Source organism: Panthera pardus, unplaced genomic scaffold (genome assembly GCF_024362965.1).
Source record: "Panthera pardus isolate Hobbes unplaced genomic scaffold, ASM2436296v1 HiC_scaffold_26, whole genome shotgun sequence".
Taxonomy (NCBI): Eukaryota; Metazoa; Chordata; class Mammalia; order Carnivora; family Felidae; genus Panthera; species Panthera pardus.
Genome location: NW_026526832.1, coordinates 34,145,172 through 34,173,065, shown reverse-complemented (window position 1 = coordinate 34,173,065; position 27,894 = coordinate 34,145,172). Strand labels below are relative to the sequence as shown.

The 27,894-nt window shown below is 40.9% G+C and overlaps 2 protein-coding genes across 2 annotated transcripts in view; both read right to left on the bottom strand.

Annotated features, from left to right (window-relative positions):
* The window catches only part of YWHAQ (tyrosine 3-monooxygenase/tryptophan 5-monooxygenase activation protein theta), a 39,505-nt gene extending 11,908 nt beyond the window's left edge, over nt 1–27,597 (bottom strand). Inside the window, exons 1-2 of the mRNA XM_019452411.2 lie at nt 27,467–27,597; nt 26,718–27,074 (exon numbers count right to left, since the gene is read on the bottom strand). Of these exons, the coding sequence (XP_019307956.1) occupies nt 26,718–27,011 (294 nt within the window). The 5' untranslated portion in view covers nt 27,012–27,074; nt 27,467–27,597. The remainder of the gene's footprint in view (nt 1–26,717; nt 27,075–27,466) is intronic.
* Nucleotides 104–26,247, bottom strand: LOC128773699 (copper transport protein ATOX1-like). Its single transcript, XM_053891213.1, has 2 exons — nt 26,203–26,247; nt 104–553 (listed from the first exon to the last, which is right to left on the bottom strand). Exons 1-2 carry the CDS (start codon nt 26,245–26,247, stop codon nt 293–295), a joined length of 306 nt encoding a protein of 101 aa, XP_053747188.1. The 3' UTR covers nt 104–292.
* Nucleotides 27,598–27,894: the final 297 nt, after the last annotated feature.

The following is a 27,894-nucleotide window of genomic DNA, read 5'->3' as shown; positions in this document are numbered from 1 at the left end:
AAGTTAATCATCTATCACATTATCAATCTATGGAAATATTTTCTACCCTTAATAAAATAAATGCCTTGCACAATTAATTGCCCTTGCACTATTTTTTTTTTTTTTTAACACTTACAACCAAAGTGGCTCGATTTTATTGCAGGGACGCTAGGGAGGAGCAGGGCAAGTGAGGGTCTCTGTAGGAACTCCCATTGCTGAGTAGGACTGCCAGGCCCAGGTCTGTCGGGAAGGCAGGAGAGGATCAGCGGCCTGCCCGCTTTGCTCCATCTTGGGCCCAGGGTCCAGGCCCTCACTACTTGGGGCCGAGGTAGGAAGCAGCTTGTCCTGTTTTTCCCAGGGTCTCCAGCAGAAGATCCACGCTGTGCTCAGAGTTGACGCAAACCTTCTCGTTAGGCAGGTCAAGGCCAAACCCAACTCCTCCCAGCTTGTTGAGCACCCGACTGACTGCACTGGAGCAGCCTTCACAGGTCATGTCCACAAACAACTCGTGTTTCAGCAGGACTGTGGATGTGGTGGTAGCGACGCGACGCCTCTGCTGGCTCTCTCCCTTGCACTATTTTTTTTTAAGTTTATTTCTTTATGTTGAGGGAGAGAGAACACACGGGTAGAGGAGGGGCAGAGAGAGAATCCCAAGCAGACTCTGCAATGTCAGCACGGAGTCCAACATGGGGCTCAATCTCCCGAACTGTGAGATGATGACATGGGCCAAGACCAAGAGTCAGACACTTAACACTTAATCTGCTGAGCCACCCAAGCCCCCACCCCCAGCACTATTTAAAAACGTTATTGGTTGGGGCACCTGGGTGACTCAGTCGGTTGAGTGTCTGACCCTTAATTTCAACTCAGGTCATGATCTCAGGGTCATGAGTTTGAGCCCCACGTTGGGCTTCATGCTGAGCATGGAACCTGCTTGGGATTCTCTCTCCCTTTCGCCTGTCCTTCCCTCACTCACGCTGTCTCTCAAATAAAGAAAAACTTTAAAAAAATGTTACTGATTCAGAACTGTTAAGCCTTGGAATCCAAGTCTTAAACCCCAGCTCTGGTGCCTAACTAAAAAAATGAAGGAATGAAGTAAAAATTTTCACAGAGGCTAATCACCAATGTGAGGGATCCCATAGGTTAGGCTGTGTGATTTAGCTGACATCACATGGCAGATCAGATCAGTAAGAGCTCAAACTCAAGTTGCAATGCCTATATTCAGGTCCCTACCTTCTTTACTCAAACCTGTATCAAATCCCAAACCTCTACAAATGAACAAAACAAATTTTTAGTGAATTCTACCAGAGGAGTAGAGTGACCCTATGTCCTGGTTTGCCTGGCTTAAGCCTGCTGTCTCGGTACAGTTATAATGCTATCTCTTTCATTCTTAAGAAGTACCCATTTCTGAAGATATCTAATCATCCTGCAGACACCTAGTCACAGTTCAGAGTATTATTTCAATACTAAAAGTTAAGGGATTAAACTTCTTGCCATACCCTTTAACAGGGATTAAACTTCTTGCCATACCCTTTAACAATCATACAGAAGGTGCTAAAACTTTTAAGCATGCACTGACAACCGAAGGTGGGGCCATGTAACTAGTTCCTTCTCTGAACTTCTTCTTTTAAACATCACCTATTTGTCAACTGAATAGATGCAAATTTGGACAACCAACTATAAATATCAGCCTCATTAATGACAAAAAATGAAACCAAAGCATCTTTAGTAACAATACTGACCTAAATTTTACAGCTTTTACTTTAATACTTTTGCCTCTCCCCTCCTCCTCTATTCAATTATCCTTTCAGATAATAATCCCTTCCATAACTAGTATTTTATGCGTCCTTAACTATCCTAAAATGAAATTAGTAGGTAATATGTCTACACATAATTTTAAAATCTACATTAATATACATTAAGACAAGGGAGAAATAAAAGCAATTTGTAGTAAAACAGTATGTATTTCCCTATGTAAATGTTTATACGCCTGAAGTGTAAAGCATTAACACAGCCAGATGTTTGCCTCTAAGAAATCACCATGAATAGGAGAACTTTCAGATACAGACTTCCACAGTCTGTACAAGTATCACTAACAGTCTAACCAGTCATTACAAACAAAATAAAGTAAAATCTTCTCGACTTTTACATAGTAGTTGCATTCTTGGTTAATTTTGTATACATTAAAACCATGGGGGGGGGGGGAACCCTTTGTGTTTAACTAGTTAATAAAACAAAATTAGGTCTTAGCCTCAGATAATTGTAAAAACAGTTTTCTACCTAAATGAGTGAGCAGCTGGACATTCATTACCCAAGACTGTATGTCTATGTACTAAGGGAGGTCTAGTGTCACTGAGCTCTGTTCACTCAGCGTGCTGCCTTCCCTACACTTCTTCAGAAACAATGAGTGAGTCAATGGTGTGTGTGTGTATATGTGTGTGTGTGTATATATATACATATATGTATATGTATACATATATAATATATACATATGTGTATATGTATACATATATAATATATACATGTGTATATGTATACATATATAATATATATACATATATAATATATATACATATTTATATATAAATATATAATATATATGTATACATATATATATAAATATATATATAATACATATATTTATATGAATTATGTATACATATAAATATATATATAATACATATATATATGTATTATATAATACATATATATAATATATACATATATATTATATATATGTATATATAATAGCCCTATGGGAGCTCATATAAGGAAATAACTACTCTGTTAAGCAACTGGAAGTTTTTCTTTTTTATTTATTTTTCAAATGTTTATTTATTTTTGAGAGAGAGAGACAGAGCCTTGAGTAGCGGAAGGGCAGAGACAGAGGGAGACACAGAATCCAAAGCAGGCTGAGCTGTCAGCACAGAGCCCAACACCAGGCTCGAACTCACAAACCGTGAGATCATGACCTGAGCCGAAGCCGGAAGCTTAACCACCTGAGCCACCCAGGCGTCCCTACAAGTTTTTCTTGAGGTATCAAGGGACCCGTGTCTTAAAGGGTAAATACGATTTTACAAAAATAGGCAGAAAGCATGGGGGAAGAAGGCACTCCGAAGGAAGGAGTCTGTGGCACAAACGTACAATTGCATAAACAGGTGGAAAGTACTGAAGATGGCAATCTTTTCAAAAGAAAAATACAAAAAACTCCCAAATCACAGGAATATTTTTAAAAGGCACCAAATTTCCTAATATCCATCATGAATTACGTTCGAACGCCTCAATGGAATGAGTGCTAGATTGATAATCTGGTTCTAGAGTCTGCATCTAGAGCAAGTTCCTTAATTTCATTGCCTCTTCTATAAAATAGGCAAAATAACTACTAGGTATGTACCCAATGGATACAAAAATACTGATTCAAAAGGGCACATGCAGCCCAATGTTTACAGCAGCATTATCAACAATGGCCAAACTATGGAGGAAGCCCAAATGTCCATCGACTGATGAATGGATAAAGAGGTGGTAGATATAAATATAGATACAGATACACACACACACACACACACACACACTCTAATATTACCCAGCCATCAAAAAGAATGAAATCTTGCCATTTGCAATGACATGGATGGAACTAAAGTATACTATGCTAAGTGAAACTCAGTCAGAGAAAGAGAAATACCATATGATTTCACTCATATGTAGAATTTAAGAAACGAAACAGATAAAGGGGAAGGAGGAAAAAAAACAGAGGAAGGCAAATCATAAGAGACTCAACTATAGAGAACTGAGGGTTGCTGGAGGGGTGTTTTGGAGGGGTGGTGGGCTAAATGGATGATGGGTATTAAGGAGGTCACTTGTGATGAGCACTGGGTGTTATATGTAAGTGATAAATCACTAAACTCTACTCCTAAAACCAATATCACGCCATACGTTAACTAACTAGAATTTAAATAAAAATCTGAAACAAAAGCCTAGGTGAAATAAAAATAAAATAAACAAAATATTCACTGAGTTTTAATAGCCTATGCTATTAAGGCATTAAATCAAAGAGCAATCTGTTAAGCAAGTCGACCTCTAGATAAAAATGTTTTCTTGCCATTTTTCATTCATAAAATTCTGTATATGGCATGTTAAGCATGTAGCACAGTGCCTATCACACAGTGAGACTCATTCTTTGTCCAATGAACCCAGGCCATAGCACAGAAGCATGCTGACACAGGTGCGAGAGCAACGGGATTTCACGCACAGTACTACCTTGAAACGGTGCAGGGTGCATTTCTTTTTCTGATTCTTTATTTTCATCAAAGTAATAACTGCAAGAGTTAACCACCCCTCTGTTATTCCTACAGAAAAATAATAGTCTTGCTATTCTGTTATTTCACGGTTTTGCTCCTTCAAGGAAACCTTTTTTTTTTTTTTAAATCATGACCTCATACTAGTATCTCCAATTCAAATCAACACCACAGGATTCTTCCTTATTTGTATCTTCTCTTCACACACAAGAAGACTCTGGTTGCCATTAAAATAAGAGGTAATGCACGTACATCCCAGAAAATTCAAAAATGCTAAATAAAGTTTCTCTCCCTCCCCTGGGTTCTTAGCCATCCGGTTCTTTCCTTCCTCCAGTTTCTTATACATTCTTCCAGATATTTTTTATACATTTAAAATCCATGTTCCCCACCCCGCTCATATCACCACACTACACACTATTCTGTACCCTGTTTTCATCTCCATATAATCCCTCTGAGATCATTCCATATCCGTGTATTTAAAACTGCACAGTAGTACACTAAATGGGCATACTATAAATGTTTAAATACTCTCCACTGATGAACATTTAAATTGCTTCAAATCTTTGGATATTTCCAACTGCGCACAAAATGTACACTTGATCCTTAGGATAAATTGTTAAACTGTCCTCCCTGGAGGTGATTCCAATTTATTAAAAAAAAAAAAAAAAATTTTTTTTTAACCTTTATTTTTTGAGAGAGAGGGAGACACAGAATCCGAAGCAAGCTCCAGGTTCTGAGCTGTCACCACAGAGCCTGACACGGGGCTCAAACTCAAGGACTTCGAGATGATGACTGGAGCAGAAGTCGATGCTTAACTGACTGAGCCACCCAGGTGATTTCAATTATTTATAACCTCACTAGCAATGTGATTAATGTTTCTACTTCTCAATATCCTCTGAACCCAGGGGACATTCTTTTTTCTCTTTTCCAATCTAGTAAGGGGAGAATACATTATTATGCTTCTGTTTGCAGTTTTCTTGATTATAAATGAAGTAAATAGTTGTGTATCCTTTTCTATTAACACTCTATTTGTGTCCTTTGCCATCTTCCTGATTTGTAAGAACTCTTTATACGTTAATGGATTCATTTCCCAGATGTATCTCATATAAGTTTCATGTATCTAAAGACTGGCAATTAAATGGCATTTATTAATATTTTCTATTACATTAAGTCATATATAATATAACCAAAATACTTCTCAGTATGAGAAGTCCAAGTTAACGTGACTATTCAATTTTAGCCCAAATAAAATACAAGGACAGAAGATTTTTAACTGAAATACAAGTCTGAATGTGTTTAATGTACTGTCTACTGACCACATGAAACGGTTACACATTTTAAATGTTACTTGCAGAGCAGTACCACAGATTAAAATACACACACACACACACTCATGCACTCTTAGTATGGTGGAGTGGAGTACTTAAGAAATCTCTGACTCACCACCTTAAAATAGATGGGCAGAAAAGGCTCTGATTCTGGCAATACAGTGAGACTGAACAGACTTTCCCTTCTAAAAATAATCAAAACGCTAAATAGAAGCAAATAAAATAGAAAAACTACAAGAGCTCCAAAAGAAAAAAGGAGACATCGAAATGCTGGATAAGATGAAACTAAGAGCAAAAAGTCAAGGTTTGTAACACAAGGAGAGTGGTGTGTGCCAGAACTGGGGACCCTAGAAAAACCTATCAATGCTGAAAGGTAGCAAGAAAGCTATTTCCTGGGGTTTTCTGGCAGGTGAGTGCGGTGTCCCATAAAACACTGAAACTCAAACCCATGTTCTGTGCAGGTGCTATTTATTTAGATTTTTATTTCATACACAATGTGTGAATCCACGGGCTGAAAATGTATGTAAAAATGAGCTGAAGCTTAGTGTGCCCAGAAGAAACAAATCCCCAAAAGCACTGTGTAAAGCTACTTCTACAAATGCAAGGCACAGCCACAAGTTCCATGGAAAAAGCTACATCCATATTATTAAAAACAACAGGGGTTCCTGGGTGGCTCAGTCGGTTAAGTGTCTGATTTCGGCCCAGGTCATGATCTCAGGGTCCGTGAGTTTGAGCCCCGTGTCGGGCTCTGGGCTGACAGCTCAGAGCCTGGAGCCTGTTTCAGATTCTGTGTCTCCCTCTCTCTCTGACCCTCCCCCCTTCATGCTCTGTCTCTCTGTGTCTCAAAAATAAATAAACGTTAAAAAACAACAACAACAAAGCTACTCAAGGGACAGATCCACTCTACGGGATCAACACGCAAACAAGGGATGGTTAGAACCCGAAGAACTTAAAAAAACGACAGTGTGTAATAAAACATAAAGTATGATAAATATTTATTTAGAAAGAGAACATGTGCATGTGTGACAGCAGGAGAGGGGCAGAAAAGAGGGGGGCAGAGGATCTGAAGCAGGCTCTGTGCTGCTGACAGCAGAGAGCCCAATGAGGGGCTTGAACTCACAAACCATAAGATCATGACCTAAGCCAAAGTCAGAAGCCTCATCAACTGAGCCACCGAGGCGCCCCTAAAATAAGTATGTTAACAATGATTCAAGACCTACATTTTAATAGTTATGGATCAAACAGATGATGCCCAGGACTAGCTTCAAATGGAGGCAGAGGAGTGTTTCTGGTGGGGATATAAACAAAACAGAATTCATAATTGTTAAAGCTGGGAAATGGGTTATTACAGCATTCTCTTTATCTTTGTAGAAGTTTGACACTTTCACTTGATTCAAATAAGCAAAAATATTTTTTTAAAAAAGGGGGAGGGAACAGAAGCTAGGAGGAAGAACAGGATACAGTAAATTAAGAAAAGGCAGCCTGGAAGTGAGGGAAGAGGGGGAAAGGTTTTTAGAATTAAGAGAGAGAAAATTAGTAAAACGGAAGGCTTACTTTAAGAAACTAATCAAAGCAGAGGACAAATAACTACCAAGATGAAAAAAATTATGGATAAGTCTATAGATGCAAGTAGAATTCTACAGAGATGCCTAAAAAATGATGTTTAAGAGAACATGTGATACGAATTCCAGAGAAGGAAAGAATGAAGAAGAGATGCTATTCAGAAATAAGGCTGAGACTCTCCCAGTTATAATATAAAAGACACCATCTTCAGAGTAGAAAAGTACACTGAACCCAAGCAAGATAAAATAAACATAAATTCATACCTAGACCAGCATGGTAAGATGAAGAATGCCAAAGACAAGAAAATTCTTAGAAGCAACCAGAGAAAGGACACGTTACCTATCAAGGAAGAAACAACAATATGACCGACAGGCTGATTTTTCATCAGAAAACAATCAAGTATCTTCCAAGTGCTGAGAAAAACAACTGTCAGTCAGAATTCCTCAACCAATTAAAGTACCATATAAAAGCAGGTGCAAAATAAATGATCTATCAAAGAGAGAAGTTCCCACTCAGACCTTTACTGAAAAAGCCCTTTTGGAGTGGGAAGGAAGAAATAATGGAATAAAAGAGAAGTCACCAGTTAGAATTAATTACAGTAACTGAAATTTCACGTAACTGAAAAATTCCTGGTCTTGATCTGTGAAGTTTCCACTTTCCTAAAACCGTAACGACACAAAATTATTACAACATGTTGAATAACAATACATGTGTGACACCTCATGTTCGCAGAGGGTTGTATTGGATTATTTAGAAATACAGAACTTCTTTTGTACTTAGCATGTGCAAAGAACTGAGTTGGTTATAAAAAGGACATGTGTCTCCCAACCCTCTTTTAGAGGATTATCTACCTTTTCTTAGAAGTTTACTTATTTATTTGGGGGGGGTGGGGGAGGGGCAGAGAGAGAGAGAGAAAGAGAGAAACCCAAGCAGGCTCTGTGCTGTCAGCACAGAGCCCAAGGCTCCATCTCACGTGAGATCATGACCTGAACTGAAATCAAGAGTCAAGAGCAGGAGGCTTAACCAACTGAGCCACCCAGGAGCCCCTACATTTTTAAGTACGGTTGTATTTTTTTTCAACAAGTGTCTGCCTTTTTGACTACACTTTCTAAAATCTGACAAGTATTAATTTGCTACCAGGAAGAAAGGTTTCATTAGAATAATCAAAGATCTCAAATATCTCAATAGCTCACTACCATTTTAAGGTAACTGACAAGGTGTGGGTTCATTTGAGGTATTTATTGGCATGATTTTAACCAACATCTACATGCTAATGACCCACAGATTTGCCCTCTACCTATTTGGGCAATTAACGTTTCCACTTCTAAACCTGTCTATTCACCTGTGAAACAGAGTTAATGCCAATCTCTATTACTCCACTGGGTTGTCATGAAGATTAAGGGAGTTCATGCAAATTGATCCAGAACACTATGTGACACATAAGCCGCAATGACCATGTACCACCACACGTATTTTTCTCTTACAACCAGACTGAGCGAGTGCTCCTATGCACACATGCGCACGCACACACACAAGTCCCCCTGGACGGGCCTTTGAGACTTTAAACTTTACACATTAAAAAAAAAATTAAATTTGCCTTGCTAACACAGTCTACTGTTGATTCTCTTCCCCTATTCAATTTTCTTAGCAAAAGCACCTGGTTGCCCTAGTTAGAAACCTGGGTGTCATCCTAATGCTTCCTTTGGCCTTACTCCCCAGGCCCTCTGGTATTTAGTCACCTAAACTCATGGATGTAATTTTACCTCAGTCAAGACTTCATTTGGAAACCTCAGACCAATAAGCATTGTATACTTTGGGAACATATATCTCCCTCTCCTTAACTATACACCACTGAAGGCTTTATTTTGTCTAGATTTGATACAAAACTTTGTATAGCAAAGTAATAAAAATGCAAAACGCCTGTAATCTGACAGTATGTAAAATAAATATATTTTAAAAATAAGGAGGAGTCGATCAGAAAGAACAGAGAGACATGGACACAGAAAAGGGACAGACACGGAAGAAAACAATCCAACATATTGCCCAAGGAGTGTGAATTATAGTCCATCAACCCACTGACAAACCCATGCCCTGCCGTGGAGACGATGGCCATTATACACTTGAGCAGCCACGGAACTCATCAGGAGCCCACACTTACTAAGCAACTTCCTGACGATGACTCGATTCCTATGTGAGTCTATCTGCCCACTGAAAAAGAACATGCTGGTCATGCCAATACAAGTACTGCAATCTTTGTGCCAGTTATTCCTCACCGTAAACGAATAATGCTCTTGGTTTTTTTCTTCTAAGTGTATTTATTTTGAGAGAGAGCAAGCAACTGGGGGAGGAGCAGAGAGGGAGGGAGACAGAGTGACTCCCAAGCAGGCTCCTCACTGTCAGTGCAGAGCCCCACTCAGGGCTCAAGCCCACGAACCAGGAGATCATCATGACGTGAGCTGAAGTCGGACACTTAGCTGACGGAGCCACCCAGGCACCCCAATGTTCTTGGTTTTATACACCAGTCACATTGAACCTGACTGGTGTGGATCTATCCCTGAAGTGTGTTTGAGTCCACAAAGCTAAAGGCCATGCTCTGAAGTGCACTACTCTCAGGGAGGTAAGGCAACCAACTCCTTCTACCAGCCCATCCACACTCCCAACTTCTCTGTAGTGTTATATGGTTGAGCGTCCTCATACATTTATAAACATGAGTTTCTACTAGACCTCAAAATGTCCTAAACAGAAGTAAATGTCTTTCCAAACCTGTTACTATACTTACAGTCCTTATTTCTACTCATTATTCCACCATCCTCCCTCCCCTCCTAGCCACCCAGGTCCATCAGCACTGCCTTTGACTTTCACTCTGCTTTTCTCATCCTACCACCAGCTGTCAAGCCCTCTCTGCGTCTACATGTTGATCTTCTCAAGCCTCATTCCTATTTCTATCATCCAAGTTAACCGTATCATTTCACCTCAACTAATCCAATCACCTAACTGATCTATCAGGCTTTAGGGCTGTCTTTCTCTAATCCATTTTATAGCCTGCTGCCAGATTAACCTTAAATTCCATTCTGGGTATATTAATAATCCCTTGCTCAAAAATCCCAATGGCCTGCTAAAGAAAGAATAAATTCATAGCCTAGCACTCACCATCCTCCAGAATAAGACTCTAACCTATAGATTTCAACTAATATAAATGGTAAAGAGATACTGAACCTCTCAGCAGCAGGGTGAGCTGGGGGGGGGGGGGGAATCCATTTTCCCCAGTGTGTCATATAAAGATGGTTTTTCTGTGTACCATAACACAAAAACATTTGGGAAGCCCTGTCCTGACTGAGGTCCAACCTTATTTCTATGATTACCATTCCTGCAACAGCAGGAAGAGCAAGCACCGAGCAATAATGAGGCACCTCCCATATACCTGAAGCCAAACATATTGGCAATAATTACGTTAGAAGCTGGTAACACGGCAGGTACTGGGGAGAAAGTGAAAAAGCAAACACCAAGTAATCTCCAGCACTAGTGACAAGGTACTTGGGTCCATGAACACAGTCTTCCAAAACCAAAGCACCTATACCATGGCTGGATGCAGCAGGTGTCAGAGTAACTAGTCATTAAGATCATCTAACCATCGCCTTTTGTTGATTTCTGTGCTCAACAAGCGATTTCCTAATGCTGAATTTGGTTCCTCCTGTAAACTGGTCTGTAGGCAATTAACATTATTCTCTGATCGATTTACAGTTTTTGCAGTTCCACTCTCAGACTGCCAACAAATGAGACATGGAGCCCAAAAGGCCAAGGGGACAAACCCTGGGCCATCAATGTCCACTATGCTTTTACTCATCTGGTGCCCCTGCCAAACAAACTCTTCCTTATCCTGATTTTGGTGGCAGTAGGGAATCCTTGCAAAACTGTTACTGGGCCATCATAGCAACAGTTACTATTTATTAAAAGTCATACAAACCCAGGGCATTCATGAATGCGCACATGCATTCTTGGGAGAAAGAGCTGACTGTAGTGTTAAACTAAAATCCAACTGTATTCAAACTTTTGAAGCATAATTCTAAAAGTAACAGACCTAAAATCCAACACTGGCTGAGATATTTGTCAAATGAAGAAATCAAAATAATATGATTTCTGTCATGACAAATTGTTATCATAGAGAACTAATATGGATTCTTCAGACCCAAAGGGATATGTGTCACTATAGTTATAATAAAAGCAAAAAGTAAGCCAGAGTGGTCCAAGCAGTCAAGCAGTTGATTATTTTTGTGGGCAAAAGAAAATAAGGAGCTAGAAACCAGAGAATAAACAGGTAAGGGGAAAGGCAGGAAAAAAAACCCAGAGCTCTCAATAAAAAGAAAAAAACTTTACCTATCTTTCTGCCCCAAATATTTTAAATTCTTTCTCCTGGTCCATCAGATCTCCAGCCACCACCATGCCATGAATGAGGAAAAACGATTACCACTGACAGTAGTCTTGCTATCAACACCTGCTACAGCACAGTGGTGCTTTTTTTAGGGGCCAAGATGGCCTTTTTATGAACACAGTGCACCTCCTCTGCTCCCCTAAACAATCAGTACTTTAGAAAACCCCAAACCAATAAAATGTTGTTCTTGTAGAAGAATGTTCATCCTATCTTCTAACTCACCTGCACAGCTGTCACCACTATGGTGGTGAAGACACGTAACAAAGTTTTAGCCTCTAACAAATGTTGGGATGTGTGTGAACTGCCGTGCGCGCACAGCAAAGCAAACGCACAGTCTTTGTACTTCGCTTCACACAAAGCAGCAGAGCCAATCCACCCACATGTTAGAAACAAATGTAATGCCCAGTCCTTCATCTCTGACCTGTCTGCTATTTCCTCACATTTTAGCAGCTGGATGCTGAGCTGCCTTAACAGGAATGGTATACCTTCTGTTCAAAGATTCAACTCTCTGGCCAAGACATACAGGTTTGGAATGACAGTTTAATACATCCGGCTGGTAGTACTAACACTACTTTCCAAATTTGTCAATCTGCATAAGAAACAATGACACATACACAACCACAACTTACCAACATTGAAATATCAGTGCTACTAAAAGAACCAAGGCTAATACCACCGTCTACACTTCCTTCCCCTTAGAAAACTATGCAATTTACTGATATGAAACTACTCTAGCCACTGATTTGCAAATGAAAAGAAAAATGATAGTGAGAAACAAGAGGTTTCCTTAAAAGGAATACCAAAACAGGGGCGCCTGGGTGGCTCAGTCGGTTAAGCGTCCGACTTCAGCCCAGGTCATCTCACAGTTCGTGAGTTCGAGCCCTGCGTCGGGCTCTGTGCTGACAGCTTGGAACCTGGAGCCTGCTTAGGATTCTGTGTCTCCTTCTCTCTCTCTGCATCTCCCCAGCTCATGCTCGCACTCTATCTCTGTCAAAAATAAATAAACTTAAAAAAAAAAAAAAGGAATACCAAAACAAAACAGGAAGTCAAATCTTAAGTTTGGTACTGACAGACATCTTGATCTCTAATACAAAGCATGTTCTAGTAATTAAAATCAGGTCAAAACTGCCTTGCTAGCTTAGTATATGGGTCAAGTTTTGAGATTTCCTAGGAAAACTACTAAAAATAGTTCATAGCTTATACTATTGAAGACACCGGTGTACTTTTATACAAACTTTGCCTTTTTTTTAAAGTTTATTTATTTTGAGAGGGAGAGCACAGGAGGGGCAGACGGGGAAGGGGGAGGGAGGGGGGCGGGGAGAGAGGGAGAGAATTCCAAGCAGGCTCCATGCTGACAGTGCACTCAATCCTAATGCGGGGTTCGATCCTGCAAACCATGAGATCATGACTTGAGCCGAATACAAGTGCAAGATGCTCAAGAGGCTTAACCACCCAGGCACCCCATGAACTCTGTCTTTTGTAAGTCTATGACAAGCTGGATTAAGCCATTTCTAAAGCACGGAAATTATAGAATTATTTGTAGACTAACTTTCCCATCAACAGCTAACCCGTGCCACATACATTTATCTCTGCTGCTATATTATATACAGTGCTCCCGTCTATCAGATAGCTGTCATAGGGTACAAAGGGAAGAAAAGAGTCAACAGGAATTTAAGAGACTGTGGTAAGGAAATTATTCTACATTTGGAACTAAATTTATGCAGGTTACCGATTATATTCTACTGAACTACTGAGTACAGCACAAAACAATAACCTTGAAAAATAAAGTAGTGCTTAGTAAAATAGAGAGGGAAAAAAAAAAGATGAAGTCTTTATTCTTACATACCCTTACAGCTTGCCAATACTGATCTGAACTGGTTACCATTTATTTTGGGGGCAGCCACAAGAAGGCAGGACACAGGTAAACTCCAGACACTACCTATGGAATTGGGCCTCATCACTAGGCCTAGTGAGAAAGAAAAGGTTACGTAAATGTGATAACACATTCTTACACAGGGGAGAGCATGAGAGCAAGAGTAAGAAAGTTCACAATACAGGAGAACAGGAAAGTAGTTCCATGTGGCTGGAGCACAGAGGGAAGGAAGAGTGAGAAAGGAGGCTTCGAGAAAAACTGGAAGGTCTCCTAAGTCCCATTAAGGAAAATGGACTTCTTTTAACATGGTAATAGTTGAATGTCTTACCAATCGATAATTCCTTCCTTCCCCAACTCTTTTTAAACAGAAGTATGTATCGAAAGAGATAAATGGGAGCTGCTCTCGTTGAAGAGCATGGTTGTGTAAAGCCCCAATTCTCCCTACTGCCAGACAAAAGAGAATCCAGAGAAAGGAGAGATGATCTCAGATGAACGTGGTCTGTAAAGGAAGGCTTTATGATAAAAGGCAGTGGACAAAAGGAAGAGTACTTTTCTATAAAAGGTGAATTTGAGTTCACAGCTAACTGGCTATGTAAGTATGTAAATTAATATGCTTCAGTTTTCTTACAGGTAAACACACGTCTCATCTATCCATAACTGCACATGGAGTAGTGCAAGGAAACAGATCTGAAAGTATTATAAACAATAATTTGTAACCGACTATGGAATGAGTGCAGGGGCACCTAAATTATCTTGCAGGGTAGCTGTGATTTCAACATACAAAAATGGTAGAGGGAAAGAAACAAACTATGGAGTACTTTGGGTAAACAATTTGGCTCAAGTTTAAGGACGGAGGAGTCACAAGTTTTCCTTAAGTGAACTTTTATGCCAAACCATTTCTATTTTTTCCTTAAGTTGAGAATTTCAAATCAAGGGTATATTAATTATTCAAAACTCTTAAGTACTAAGACCTGAAGGCAAGGAGAGTCATGCAAGCACTAGGTGGTCACAAAAACTGGAAGCCACCTCATGTCCAGCACTAGGTTACCAGTCAAATTAAGTACGGTAATGCTCACAATAAAGTAACATAGAACTATCAAAAGTTACAAAATCTATGTGTACTGACATGAACTTATCTCCGAGACATGCTTGCACAGGTATGAAATTACCTCCGGACGCATACTGGTAACAGTTATTGCGTCTGAGAGAAGACATACTTTTCACCGTATACCCTTTTACGTAAGAACTGAATTTTTAACCATCTATTTGTATTATTTGTAAATAAAAAAAATCAACAAATTAAAAAAAAAAAAAAGGATCTATTAACTAGCATTTCAACAAATGGTGCCAGGCAACTGAACAACCACATGAAAAGAAATGAAGGTTGGACCCCTTCCTCCCACCATTTACAAAAATTAACTCAAATGGACCAAAACCCTCAACGTAACACCTAAGATACTTTAAGTCTTAGATGAAAAGTGTACATCTTCATGACGTTGGATTAGGCAATGGTTCCTTACATATTACACCAAGAGCAGAAGCAACCTAAGAAAAAAAAGAAATTGGACTCCATCAGAATTACCAACTTTTGTGTTTCAAAGGACACTATCAAGCAAGTAAATGACAACCTACAAAATGGGAGAATATATTTGTAAATCCTGTAACTGATAAAAGCACAGTATCCACAATATATAAAGTAATATTACAACTTAACAAAGACAACCCAATTAAAACATGAGCAAAGATTTGGAACTGCCAATTCTCCCAAAGATACACAGATGGCCAGTAAGCACATGAAAATATATACAACATCCATTAATCATCTGGAAAATGTAAATCAAAAGCACAGGGAGATACTGCTTCCCACCCACTAGCATCGCTGGTGAGGATGCAGATTCCACGATGGTGGGAGTTTCAGATGGTGCAGCCGCTCACGCACTTTAGTAGTTCCCCAAATGCGTAAAAAGCATTAGCACATGACCCAGGTATATACTCAAGAGAAATGCAAACATGTTCACACAAAAACGTGTACATGAATGTTCACAGTAGCATTATTGGAAATCGTCAAATTTGGAAGGAATCCAAATATCCACAGACAGATAATGGGATAAAAATGTAGTATATTCATACAATGGTATATCATTCAGCCATAAAAAGACGTGGCTAAGTCTTTAGCCTTTAAGACATTATGCTATGTGAAAGAAGTCAGACACAAAAGGCCGCAGAGTGTATGATTCCAGTTATATGATAAAATGTCCAAAATAGGCAAATCTATAGAAATACAAAGTAAATTAGGGGCGCCTGGGTGGCTCAGTCGGTGGAGCATCTGACTTCGGCTCAGGTCATGATCTCAAGGTTTGTGAGATCGAGCCCCGCGTCAGGCTCTGTGCTGACAACTCAGAGCCTGGAACCTGCTTCGGATTCTGTGTCTCCCTCTCTCTCTGTCCCTCCCCTGCTCATGCTCTGTCTCTTTGTCAAAAATAAATAAACATTAAAAAAATTAAAAAAAAAAAAAAAAAAAAGAATTACAAAGTAAATTAGTAGTTCTCAGGACCTGGGGGAAAGGAAGATGGGGAGTAACTGTTAACAGGCATAGTTTTTCTTTTTGTAATGATGAAAATGTTCCAAAATTACAGTAGTGGCATTGCACAACTTTGTGAATACACTAAAAACTGCGGAACCATATACTTTAAATAGGCGAATTTTACAGTATTTGAATTATACATACATACATACATACGTACATATATATATACACACACACACACACACACACACACACACTTTTAATTATTTTTTTAAAAGTAAGCTCTACACCCAACGTGGGGCTTGTACTCTCGACCCCACGATCAGGAGTTGCATGCTCTACCAACCGGGCCAGCCAGGGACTCCACTCTGCCATATTTAAATACAGCAATAAAGATAAAAAATAGTGACAAGAAATAAAATAATAAAAAATGCCATTTTCTTAATTATAGTCTAATCTCTGTGCAAAATAAACGAAATGCCCTTAGATAAAAGAAATTTGCCGAATAAACACTGCCTTTTAAATATCTTCTTCACTCTTAGACTTAGCCATTGAGCCCAGCCAAGGCACACTCCTCTGCTTCTTTCCCTCATCTACTCAAGTTGTTACTCTCTTGATCATTCCTCTAATTATATGGTTCCCAAGTTTTTTCTACCTCAAATATCTTGGCAGGTATGGGAAAGGAGGAAGAAATAAAAATTTTCTGGGGACCATCAGTAGTTTGATAAATGCTCTCATCTCAATATGAAGTCACTTCAACATACTACACCATTTCCCATTTCAAATGTCGGTCCTTGGATGTTTATTATACTTACAAGATTAAATACAGTAAAAGCTAAATTACATTAAAAATAACTTTCACATAACATAATGATATTAATGGGATATTCAATCCTGCCAAACTCTTAAGTTTTTGACATCACCAAGATGGTCTCTGTAACCAGCCTCCAAATAATCTAGAGTATTTTCTGATTAAAAGATGCGTAAACCCTTACTGTAACCTTTCCGACCTCTTCACTAGTCTATCAGAATTATGAGAAGACAGCACAAGCATTGAAGGTCTAAAAAATATACTGCTCAATACGTGGAAATAATACCAGGCAGAAAGGTCAAAACACCATTTATGTATGTGTGTTAACGGCAGGGCTCTAATACTATAGTTCTTAAAGAGCAAAACTTTTCTGAGCTATGTTCAAGTAATGGCCTGGACTGAGCAAAACAAGAGGCGAAGTGAGAGTACTAATTCTAAAGGACTAACGCCGGCCAAGAGTAACCTGACCAGTAAAAAGTGTGATGTGAACATCAGTATCACACTCTTAAGTATTTAGAAGTATTTTCATGTACCTTCTCACTTAATTCCCGGTTACCCTGACATTTATAAACAGCAATCTAAGCTTGCCCTTTAAGAAGAAAGCACTTACATTAAATTTCTAGAAATCCTCAGTCACGTTCTCACCACCTGCACCACCGTTTCCCCATTTCTGCAAGTAAAGCCTAGGCAAACATACAGGAGAGACCATGTTCACCGTCGCTAAACTAAGGAATAGTTACGACACACACTTAGTACCACATTATGCCAAACCCAGCTAGAATAAAAGGTCCAGAGGATGAAGAGATCAATGGAATACAGCTCATGTAGATAGAAAAAATGTAAAATGGATTGGGAAGATCTGTGTGAAAGACAAAGGTTTTTTTTGAGATGCTTGGACCATGCTGGTTCACAACTAACCTGTCTTCAAAAGCTGTGTAACTTCTTTTTTTTTTTTTTTTTTTTAAGTTTATTTATTTTGAGAAAGAGAGAGAATGAGCTAGGAAACACAGAAAGGAGGACAGAGTATCCAAAGCGGGCTCTGTGCTGACAGCAGAGAACCCAATGGGGGCTCAAACCGAGGAACCGTGAGATCGTGACCTAAGCCGAAATCAGACACTTAACCAACTGAGCCCCCCCAAGCACCCCAAAGCCGTGTAACTTTCAAAGCTAAATGCAAGCAACTCCTGGGGCGCCTGGGTGGCGCAGTCGGTTAAGCGTCCGACTTCAGCCAGGTCACCATCTCACGGTCCGTGAGTTCGAGCCCCGCGTCGGGCTCTGGGCTGATGGCTCGGAGCCTGGAGCCTGTTTCCGATTCTGTGTCTCCCTCTCTCTCTGTCCCTCCCCCGTTCATGCTCTGTCTCTCTCTGTCCCAAAAATAAAATAAACGTTGAAAAAAAAATTTTAAATGCAAGCAACTCCAAAAGATCATTATCTACATATTTCATTAATGCCAACTCTGCTTTTGGGTTGAGAGATCAGAGCGAAGACAGAGATTATATTAACCTTACATTAACATTCTCAATCTAAGGAAGCAGAAGCCATTCCAAAATACCAGTTCTTTCATTTTTCAGGAATTAATATGGACTCAGCTACTCAGAAAAGTGCTCAATCACTCATCACAATGACGACTAGCAAGTTTCAAGGCAGAATCCCCCCAGAGTAGCAATTTTCAAAGTGTGATCTGGGGATCTCTAGGAGTCTCTCTCGCACTCTTTGGGGAGAAGGCACAAAGTCAAACCATTTTCACAATATTAAGATGCTATTTGCTTTCTCACCGTCACTCTTAAATGAGTGTTTTCTAGAAGCTACAAGAGATGGGACATTACAATAGACAGAACGTGAAGCAATGCCACTATTTACTTTTCTTTTTAGAAGTTATTATTCTACTTATATGTGGTATCTAAAGTAGTCAAATTTACAGATGGAAAGAATGGTGGTTGCCAGAAGGGAAGAACAGGGAATTCAGTTGGAAAAGATGAAAAAATTCTGGGGATGGCTGGTGGTGACGGTTGCACAATGTACACGTACTTCATGCCCTAGAACGGTACACTTAAAATAGTAAATTTTATGTTATATATATTTTACCACAATCTTAAAAACCACACATTATATTAACTAAGAGGCTTATTATTCCAAATGCATTCTAAACAATTACTTTTAATTTCTAATAATGTAAACATCTATAGGTAATAATTTCCACAAAAGCTTTTGGGTTCCACAATGTGTTTAGGTTGCAAAGGTGTCCAGAGTCCAAGAAGTTTGAAAACCACTGCCCTAGAGGTAGGTGTGGTTGTCCTGGCTGGTAGAGCATGCAACTCTTGATCTCGGGGTTGTGAGTTTGAGCCCACGTTGGGCAAAGAGTTTACTTAAAAACAAACAAACAAACCCACTGCCCTAGAGTATCGGTCAATTATGTAAATCTTCCACTGTACCCCATAACTCCAATCTAATTAACACTCATCACCAAATAAAAACAACCCCTTTGGTGCCAAGTCTATCAGTCCGTTTCTCTGAGGTAGGTATCAATACCTTCCTATATATGCTCGTATCTTGACATCAGTAAGACTTAGGTTTCACTGTTTTTTCTTGCTATAGGTTTTAAAGGCATTCAACCACAACAGTGGGGAATGTCATACCCCTAATACATGGCTACCACCAATTACAGTGAGCACCTCTATACCCACCACCCAGATTCTACCATTAACCTTCTGTCATATTATATTCGCTCTATCACATATCCACTCATTTCTATTAGTTTGCATGTAAACTGAAGATATCAGTACATACATTCACTCATTTTTCCTTTTGAAGCAAAATTTACATACAATGAAATGCATAAATGCTAGGTGTACATTTTTTGAGTTTTGACAGATGCATATACCTGTGGAACTTCAACCCATTTCAACATAAAGAACATCATAATCACCACGAAAAGCTCCCTTTGGTCAAGTCAATCACTGCCTACGTTCCCACAGAGGCCACTATTCTGATTTTTCACCCACAGACTACTCTTTTGCTTCTTCTACAATTTCATATAAAGGGAATCACACAATGTACTTTTTCATGCAGCTTCCTTCACTCAGCATGTTTTTGAAACTTGTCTATATTGCAGTGTATATCAACAGTCCATTCCTTTTTTATTGCTGAGCAGTATTCCACCATATATACATTATCACAGTTTATCCACTTTACTACTAATGGATTGCTGCCAATTTTTTGCTTTTAGGATAAAGATTTTTGTCCAGGTCTTCTTCTGGACCTACGTCTTCATCCCTCTTGTGTAAATACCTAGCGAGTGGTATTTCTGGGAGGGGAAAACCTTTTTAGTTATGGAAAATTTCAGACATACACAAGAAAGAATAGTATAATGAATTCCCATTAAAGCCAGCTGCACTTATATTGATTCATAGCCACTCTTTATTTACACCCCCACCCATTATTCTGAAGTCCTATATAACGTCATTTTGTCTTGAAATACTTCAAAATGCAAACAATGTTATCAAATCTGGTCAAATTATTTATCATGAAATATTCAAGAAAACTTCATCACTGATTTACCTACAGATTAAGAGTTTAAAGTAGCAATGGATGAACTATAATTTTTATTTATTTTTTGTTCTATCTTAAAAAAAAATTTTTTTAATATTTTTGAGAGAGGGAGAGAGAGACAGACCACAGTGGGGGAGGGCAGAGAGAGAGGGAAACACAGAATCTGAAGTGGGCTCCAGGCTCTGAGCTGTCAGTGCAGAGCCCAAAGTGGGGCTTGAACTCGAGAACCATGAGATCATTACCTCATGGTCATGGCCGACTGAGGTCAGACACTTAACCAACGGAGCCACCCAGGCACCCCAGCTCTTCCTATCTTTTAAATGGATGCCTTCTCTACTACCCTTCCTTAAAACCTAGAGAGTCAATGGTATAAAGATATTTTCTATTCTTACTCTGAAAAAAACAGAGCTAAACACAAAAGCCGGTATTGAGAAGTATCACACAGGAACATCAATATCAATATGATCAAGCAGATCTCCCAAGTGTTAAGCACCTTGAATTAACTAATCCCATGCTATGGTACCATTTTATAAGTAAAACCATACGTGAGACTTACAACCTAAATGTTCAATAAGCCATCAGTATAATTATGCAACATCCTAAAATAAACACACACCAAGGGTTTAAAAGCCTGGAACCACCTGTGGATATGCACTGCTATATAGTCTATATGTGGCAGTTATGAATGAGAGGGGAATATTTGCCATTCATCAGTTTTAATCATCTCTTCCTAATAAATTTCACTATAATTTCAGTTGGATCTTTTTTTCTTCTATGCCAAGTTTTTCAAAGAGCAAAGCTCAGAGCTTTGGAGGCACCCATGATGCGTATCCTTGAAAATACAGGACACCAGATTAAGTTCCAGAAAAGTGAACTCTAGAATTAAACAGCACACACACAATAGTAACAAGGAGAAAAAACACAAATGACTGAACTCTAGACAAAGGGTTCTGACAAGATGCCAACATGTTAATAAGGACCCGAAGGACAGGCATTATACAATCCAGACCAACTGAATACTGCTCATTTTATTCATGATCCAGTCCACAGTTTCTCAACCTTGGCATTACTGACACTTTGGGCTGGGTAATTCTGTTGTTGTGGATTTGCCTGTGCATTAAAGGATGCTTAGCAGCATTCAGGTCTCTAACTCATATGTTAGTGGCACCCCTCCTTTCCATTCTTGACAATCAAAAACTATCTCCAGAACTTGCCAAATGTCCCCTAAGAGCTAAATTCACCTGGTTGAGAACCCCTGATCTAACTTTACCCTTGGATGTCTGTACGTACAACGTTCCTTTCCATTTCACTCTTCAAAAAACAATTCTTGGCTCAAAGAGCTAACAATCTAAAAACAAAAGATGCAAGAGTCAAGAATTTTAGAATTTTATTGCAATATCCTGCATATAAAGAGGGCTTCAAAATTATAGACTCAGAGTGTTTTGTCCACCACAGATCTATCTTCCCTCCCTCACAACTTACAAACATAATGGCTCATATCAAACTGTACAAATGCCTCAAAAAAGACTCACACTGTAATCTTCAGTCAGCTACACTGTACTTAGGGCCAAATGAGTTCCATTCAATTTCATTGGAGTCAGACTACTTGGGTTCAAATCCCTGTTCCACCACTTACTGACTTCGTGATACATTGACCAAGTTATTTTCCTTTTGCCTAAGTTCTCTTAACTTTAAAACAGAAATAATACTATCAACTTACGGGAACAAAGTGAGTATAAAATGCTTAAAACAGTGCTTAATATATAGTAAGTGTCCAATAAATGTCAGTTATTTGCTATTATTTTAGCTACAAACCTATTAAGACAAGCACTGTTATCACCAATTTATAGATGAAGAAACAGGCCAAGAGATTAAGAAACTTGCCCACGGTCAAAACAGTGTAAGGCTATGGCATAAGGATTTAAAAATAGTCCGTCTGATTCCAGAGCCCAGAATTTTTCCAATGTCAATAAAATTAGGCTAAGATTCATTAACTATCAAGAGTAATATGATCAGTCTTACTTCAAAATAATAACACAAATTTTCATTAAAAGATTAATTTAGAACCCTTAACTAAATTCAAGCATATTACTGAATTAAGGCTACACTGCTTTTATACACGGACAACTTTCAGTTTCTATATCCCATTTTAAATGATTGTTATTTACATACACCTTAGTTTCTGTTATTATTAGTGTTACATTGAAGCAGCTTATTAAAATTAGTCTACTAAGAGATCACTGACGCAAAAGGACAACATAGGATTGTCTGAGATAGCGGTTATCTTGTATACATTCTGAGTGTCTTGTTCTTTCTTCAAGGTCACTGATTCTGTAAAGGAGAGATTTTGTTCCCAAGTCCCAGAAGACTTTGGTGACCCTTACACACATGCCTGGTTGTCATACAACTTACTACTCTTTCTTGCTTAAACTTTGCTACTCCCAATAAACCAGCAACTCATGCACCCCCTCTTCCTGCAACCATTTCACTATTGTTAGTTCTTCCAACATTTCATACACTGTCGATGACATGTTCTTCGACCTGGACTTTAAATATTACTCATTTTAGAGTTCAGAGAAAGTCAGAACAGAGGTAGAAAGAATAGCCATGACCTGTATAACTTCATAGTCCCCAAAAATTAGAATGAGAAGAGACCCCAGAAACTTAGCCCAACCCTCCAGTTTCACAAACTGAGAGACAGGTAACTTGGTGAAATCTTTAACTTCTCTAAGATTCTACATAGAGTCTGGTCTTGGCCATTTGGGCCCTCTTATTCTCCTTTGCTCTTTCAATTACTCATTTGGATTTTAACATTTTTTTCTGCCTCTACAGTTCAGTATCCTCTCTCAATATAGTGTTTATCACAAGATGGGTCCTGGTGCTCAGTTGGTTGGGCATCCAACTACAGCTCAGGTCATGATCTTCTGGTTCATGGGTTTGAGCTCCGTATCGGGCTCTGTGTCTCCCTCTCTCTCTCAAGAATAGACAAATATTGGGGTGCCTGGGTGGCTCAGTCGGTTAAGCCACCAACTTCGGCTCAGGTCATGATCTCGTGGTCCGTGAGTTCAAGCCCCACGTCGGGCTCTGTGCTGACAGCTCAGAGCCTGGAGCCTGTTTCAGATTCTGTGTCTCCCTCTCTCTGACCCTCCCCCATTCATGCTCTGTCTCTCTCTGTCTCAAAAATAAATAAACGTTAAAAAAAAAAAATTAAAAAAAAAAATAAACAAATATTTAGAAAGATTTTTTAAAACAAAAAATAAAATTAAAAAGTTAAAGAATTGTCCACCATGGTCATTTTGACTAAATAGTCTAAATAATTCCACCCCAACCTACTGCTCTATAAAAGGGAAAGAGGTTGGGGCGCCTGTGTGGTTTGGTCGGTTGAGCGTCTGACTTCAGCTCAGGTCATGCTCTCACAGTTTGTGGGTTCGAGCCCCGCATCGGGCTCTGTGCTGATGGCTCAGAGCCTGAAGCCTGCCTTGGATTCTGTGTCTCCCTCTGTCTCTGCCCCTCCCCTACTCACATTCTGTGTGTATGTGTGTCTCTCTCAAAAATAAACATTAAAAAAAAAAAAAGGGAAAGAGGCTGAAAATGTCTATTTAGGGCCAAAATTTTGTCTATCGTTCAGGTTACTCTTTTATTAGTCTTCTACAAGTCAGTTTCACCTTCTATAACAATTCACTTCCTCCACACCAAATTCCCTTCCTGTTCAACAAAGGAAAAAAGAGAAAAATCTTGTTATAGCACCCATGTTCGGAAACCTCTTGTTTCACTCGTCACATTATTTTGATAGACTCGACATTAAACCACTAATTTATCAGTCATCAGACTCTTGCTCCCTAGTCTATCATTTCCTTATCAGTTCGATTACAAATTAGCACCCAAACCATGAATTCTAGATGCTGCTTACACACAGGGCCTTCAACACCCATTCAAAAATCAATGCCTCCACCATTGTCAACCAAAGGAGGAAAGCCATGACATTGTCATACGGAGTTCCCACCTCCCTCCCTTTGCAGATGCTCCTCCACCAGAGCTCACTCCAAAAACCTCGCTTTGTGAGGCTTTTTTCCTGAGGTTTCAGTTTTCTTTGAACTATGTAGCATTTTGTTCATAACCCTCTTAGGGAAATTATATATTTGGGTATTGCCCATATGCACTCCTTACCATGAATTATCAGAAGACAAAATCTATGGTTCTCAGCTTTGTTCTTCCCCATACTGCTTAGCAGAGTGCCTTGCACATACCAAACCCTCAAATACAGTTGCCAACTTAAAGACGGGCTTTCCCAGCATTTCTTTATAGGCTAGCCATCAAGTCATCATTAGTTTGTCAAGTCATTTTGTTAATAAAAATATTTTCCTTACACCTTGGTGTCGCCAATTAATCAAGTTAAAACTCTTCTATTTCACTAGGCATAAAAAAAAAAAAATTGTCCTCATTTCAGGGGTTCTCTCTTACTGAAATGGTCCGTATGAAAGTCTGCTTTAATATCCCTGGTCTCTCTTTCAAGTCACTTATCAACCAAACAAAACTCTCCTCTACTCGTGCCATCATAAAAACCAAATCTGTAGGAACCACAAACTTAAATATCCCTTTGGCCCACAGTTCACTTGCTCGGGAACAGGAAAAGCTCTGGGGTAATTCTAAATTGCTGCAAGGTAACTAACAAAGTGCAAAGTAATAACTGAACAGAAAGAGACAAACGTGCTGCGAGAGCCACCCAAGTACTACATTCGTGGAAAAGCTTCTCCTTTTCACACAAGGGATTTGTAGGAGTCTTCCTTCGCGAATAGAGTCAATGTCGTCAGTAACCATCACCATATGCTATTCAAGTCTACCTTCGCTTTCAAGTAGGCAAATTTCTCGAAGACAGCAGCAATTCGGCTCAACGAGCTTTTACTTTATTTTTTAAATGTTGATTTATTTTTGAGAGAGAGAGAGAGAGAGAGAGCGCGCGCGCGAGCCAGCAGGGGAGAGGCAGAGAGAAAAGAGGGAGACACCGAACCCGAAGCTCCAGGCTCCGAGCTGTCAGCAGAGCCCAACTCGGACTCCAACCCTCTGAAGTCAGCGGCTCAACGGACTGAGCCACTCAGGCGCCCCTCAAAAAGCTTTTAAAGTGCCTCCTCCATGCCAGGCAGAGTGTGGAAGCTAAGGAGATCTATAAATATAACATAAAGTGCACGTTCTGCATTGCTCCTTTACCTGCTCTCTCCATCAGCCATGATTTTGACCAGATCAACCATTATTGGTATTAGAAAGAGAAGTAAAAAAAAAAAAAAATCCTGCCCACATGATCTGATGGGGCAAGGAAGAGAAGGTTGGGAAGGAAAGAGGCATTTTCCCCTCTATGCCCTCCTGAATAATCAATCATCCATCTAGCATGCTTGCCTTTCAAAGCCCACCTAAAACGTTAAAAATCAGTAAGCCTTTTGTAAAAGTAGTACTAAGAAAAAAAAAAAAAAAACCACTTCAGGATACAACACTGGCATTTGAAGCTTAAAAACTTATGTTATTGACCAAAAGATGCATGCAATGACAAAGCTAAAAATGTTCTCTCTCACTAGTAAGAGTGAATCAGAGCAGTCCCCTACTCCACCCAATTGCCACCCTTGCTAAAACTGGACAGTTCAAAACCTGGAAAGCTTTGCTCGCCCGCTCCACACCAGAAATGAATTTGATTCGATACATCAGTGTTGAAGTGTAACTAACTGATAGCCAGAAAACGTCACCAAATACCGAAATTTATCAGGACATTTTGTTCTTTAGATTCAGCTGCACCTTTTTCACAGTTCCCGAACTCTCCCCACCCCCTCCATTCTACACGGAAAAGCTCAGCAGATACTCTTACCCGAAAAACGAAGTATCTGTTCAGGTTTTCTAAGTAAATTTCCATTGCTAGGTTTACGAAGAAAACCTACTATTCACACATGGTCTCCATCGGCACCTCCGCTCAAAAAGGCTCGAGTCTGTGAGTTGTTTCCGTACCTTTAAAGGGTGCCCAGATCTCCTCTGCAAGCTTAGAAATGATTTTCAGTCTCGCACAAACCTACTCGGACGTTTCGAAGCTACACAGCGTAGCAAGCAACCCAGCATCTGGGCAAAGATCTGCTCACCCCTGGAAAAGCAGCTTTTTGAGTCTCAGGAACTAAACACATGAAGGAGGCCAAAGCTAACCTGCTCAAACCCTCCACACGTCGGCAGACAATTAGGCAAGCCCCGGCCCACATTTCTTTCCCGTTCCCATGAAATTCTCAATGAAAGGCTTCACACAAAAGGGCCTTGGCGCCCCAGACGCACATTTCCCCGGCTCCCGCCGCCCCTTCTCCTCCCCCCCACCCCCAACCCCGACGAGTGTAGACTCACCAGCACCGTGGTGCAGATGGACCTCAGCTCAGACTCCACTTTCTCCCGATAGTCCTTAATCAGCTGCAACTTCTTGTCGGAGGTGTCGGTTTTCTGCTCGATGCTCGAGATGACCCTCCAGGCGGACCTGCGGCCCCCCACCACGTTCTTGTAGGCCACCGAGAGCAGGTTGCGCTCCTCGTTCGACAGCTCGGCGCCCTGCTCGGTCACGGCCTTCATGCAGGTGGCCATGTCGTCGTAGCGCTCGGCCTGCTCGGCCAGCTTCGCCTTCTGGATCAGCTCCGTCTTCTCCATGAGGACGGGGAGATAGAGCGAGGGCGAGCACCGACCCGGATCGGGAGGAGGCGTGCGGACGGCCTGCGGGCGGGAGAGGGCGCGGACAGAAAGGCGGGGGCGGCGCCGTCAGACAATGCGCCCGCCGCCCCGGGCCGCCCGCCCGCCCGCCGCCCCTTTTGTCCGTCCCCGCACGCGCCGCCCAGTTGAATTTCCCTCCCCCGCCCACGCTCCCCGCCGGCGCCCGGGAGGCCGAGGGGCGCCCCGCGGAGGCGGCCCGCGGCGAGGGGAGGAGGAAGGGCCGCTCCCGCGCCCGCCCGGCCCAAGATGGAAGCGGCCGTTGGCCCACACCTTGCCGCCAGAGCCGCCCCTGATGAGAGCGGCGTCGAGGCCGGCCGCTCCCGGGGGCCGGCCTCCCGCCCTGCCCTCAAGCCCGGCCAGGCCCGAGGAGGGCCAGCGGCGACCGTGGCGCTCACCTTCACGTCTCCGCGGCCGCGGCGCGAGTCCCACCACTTTGATCCGCTTTTGGCTTTAGCCGAGGACCCTCCCGTCTCAGCCTACCCCGGAGCCGAGGGGCGGGCCGCCGCGCGGCTGCCCTCCCTCCTACCGCCCAATGACGCGCCGAGCTGCATCCGAGAGTCCCGCCTCCAGCCCCGCGGCTGGCCAATGAACACTGAGCGCGCGGAAGGGGGCAAAGAGGGCGGGGCGGGAGGGGTAGCGGAGGCTAGGAGGGTGGGTCGGCTTGGGCAAGTTCGGTTGGCCGGCAGGCTGCGGCTTCGGCCACGGGGTTTCCTCCAATTAGATCCAGGGTAAAAGGACGTCACTGTTGCCATGGCGATGCTGTTACCAACTCCCCTCATCCTCCCCGCCACCCCCAGCACTTGTGGGTGCGGCCCGGGAGCGG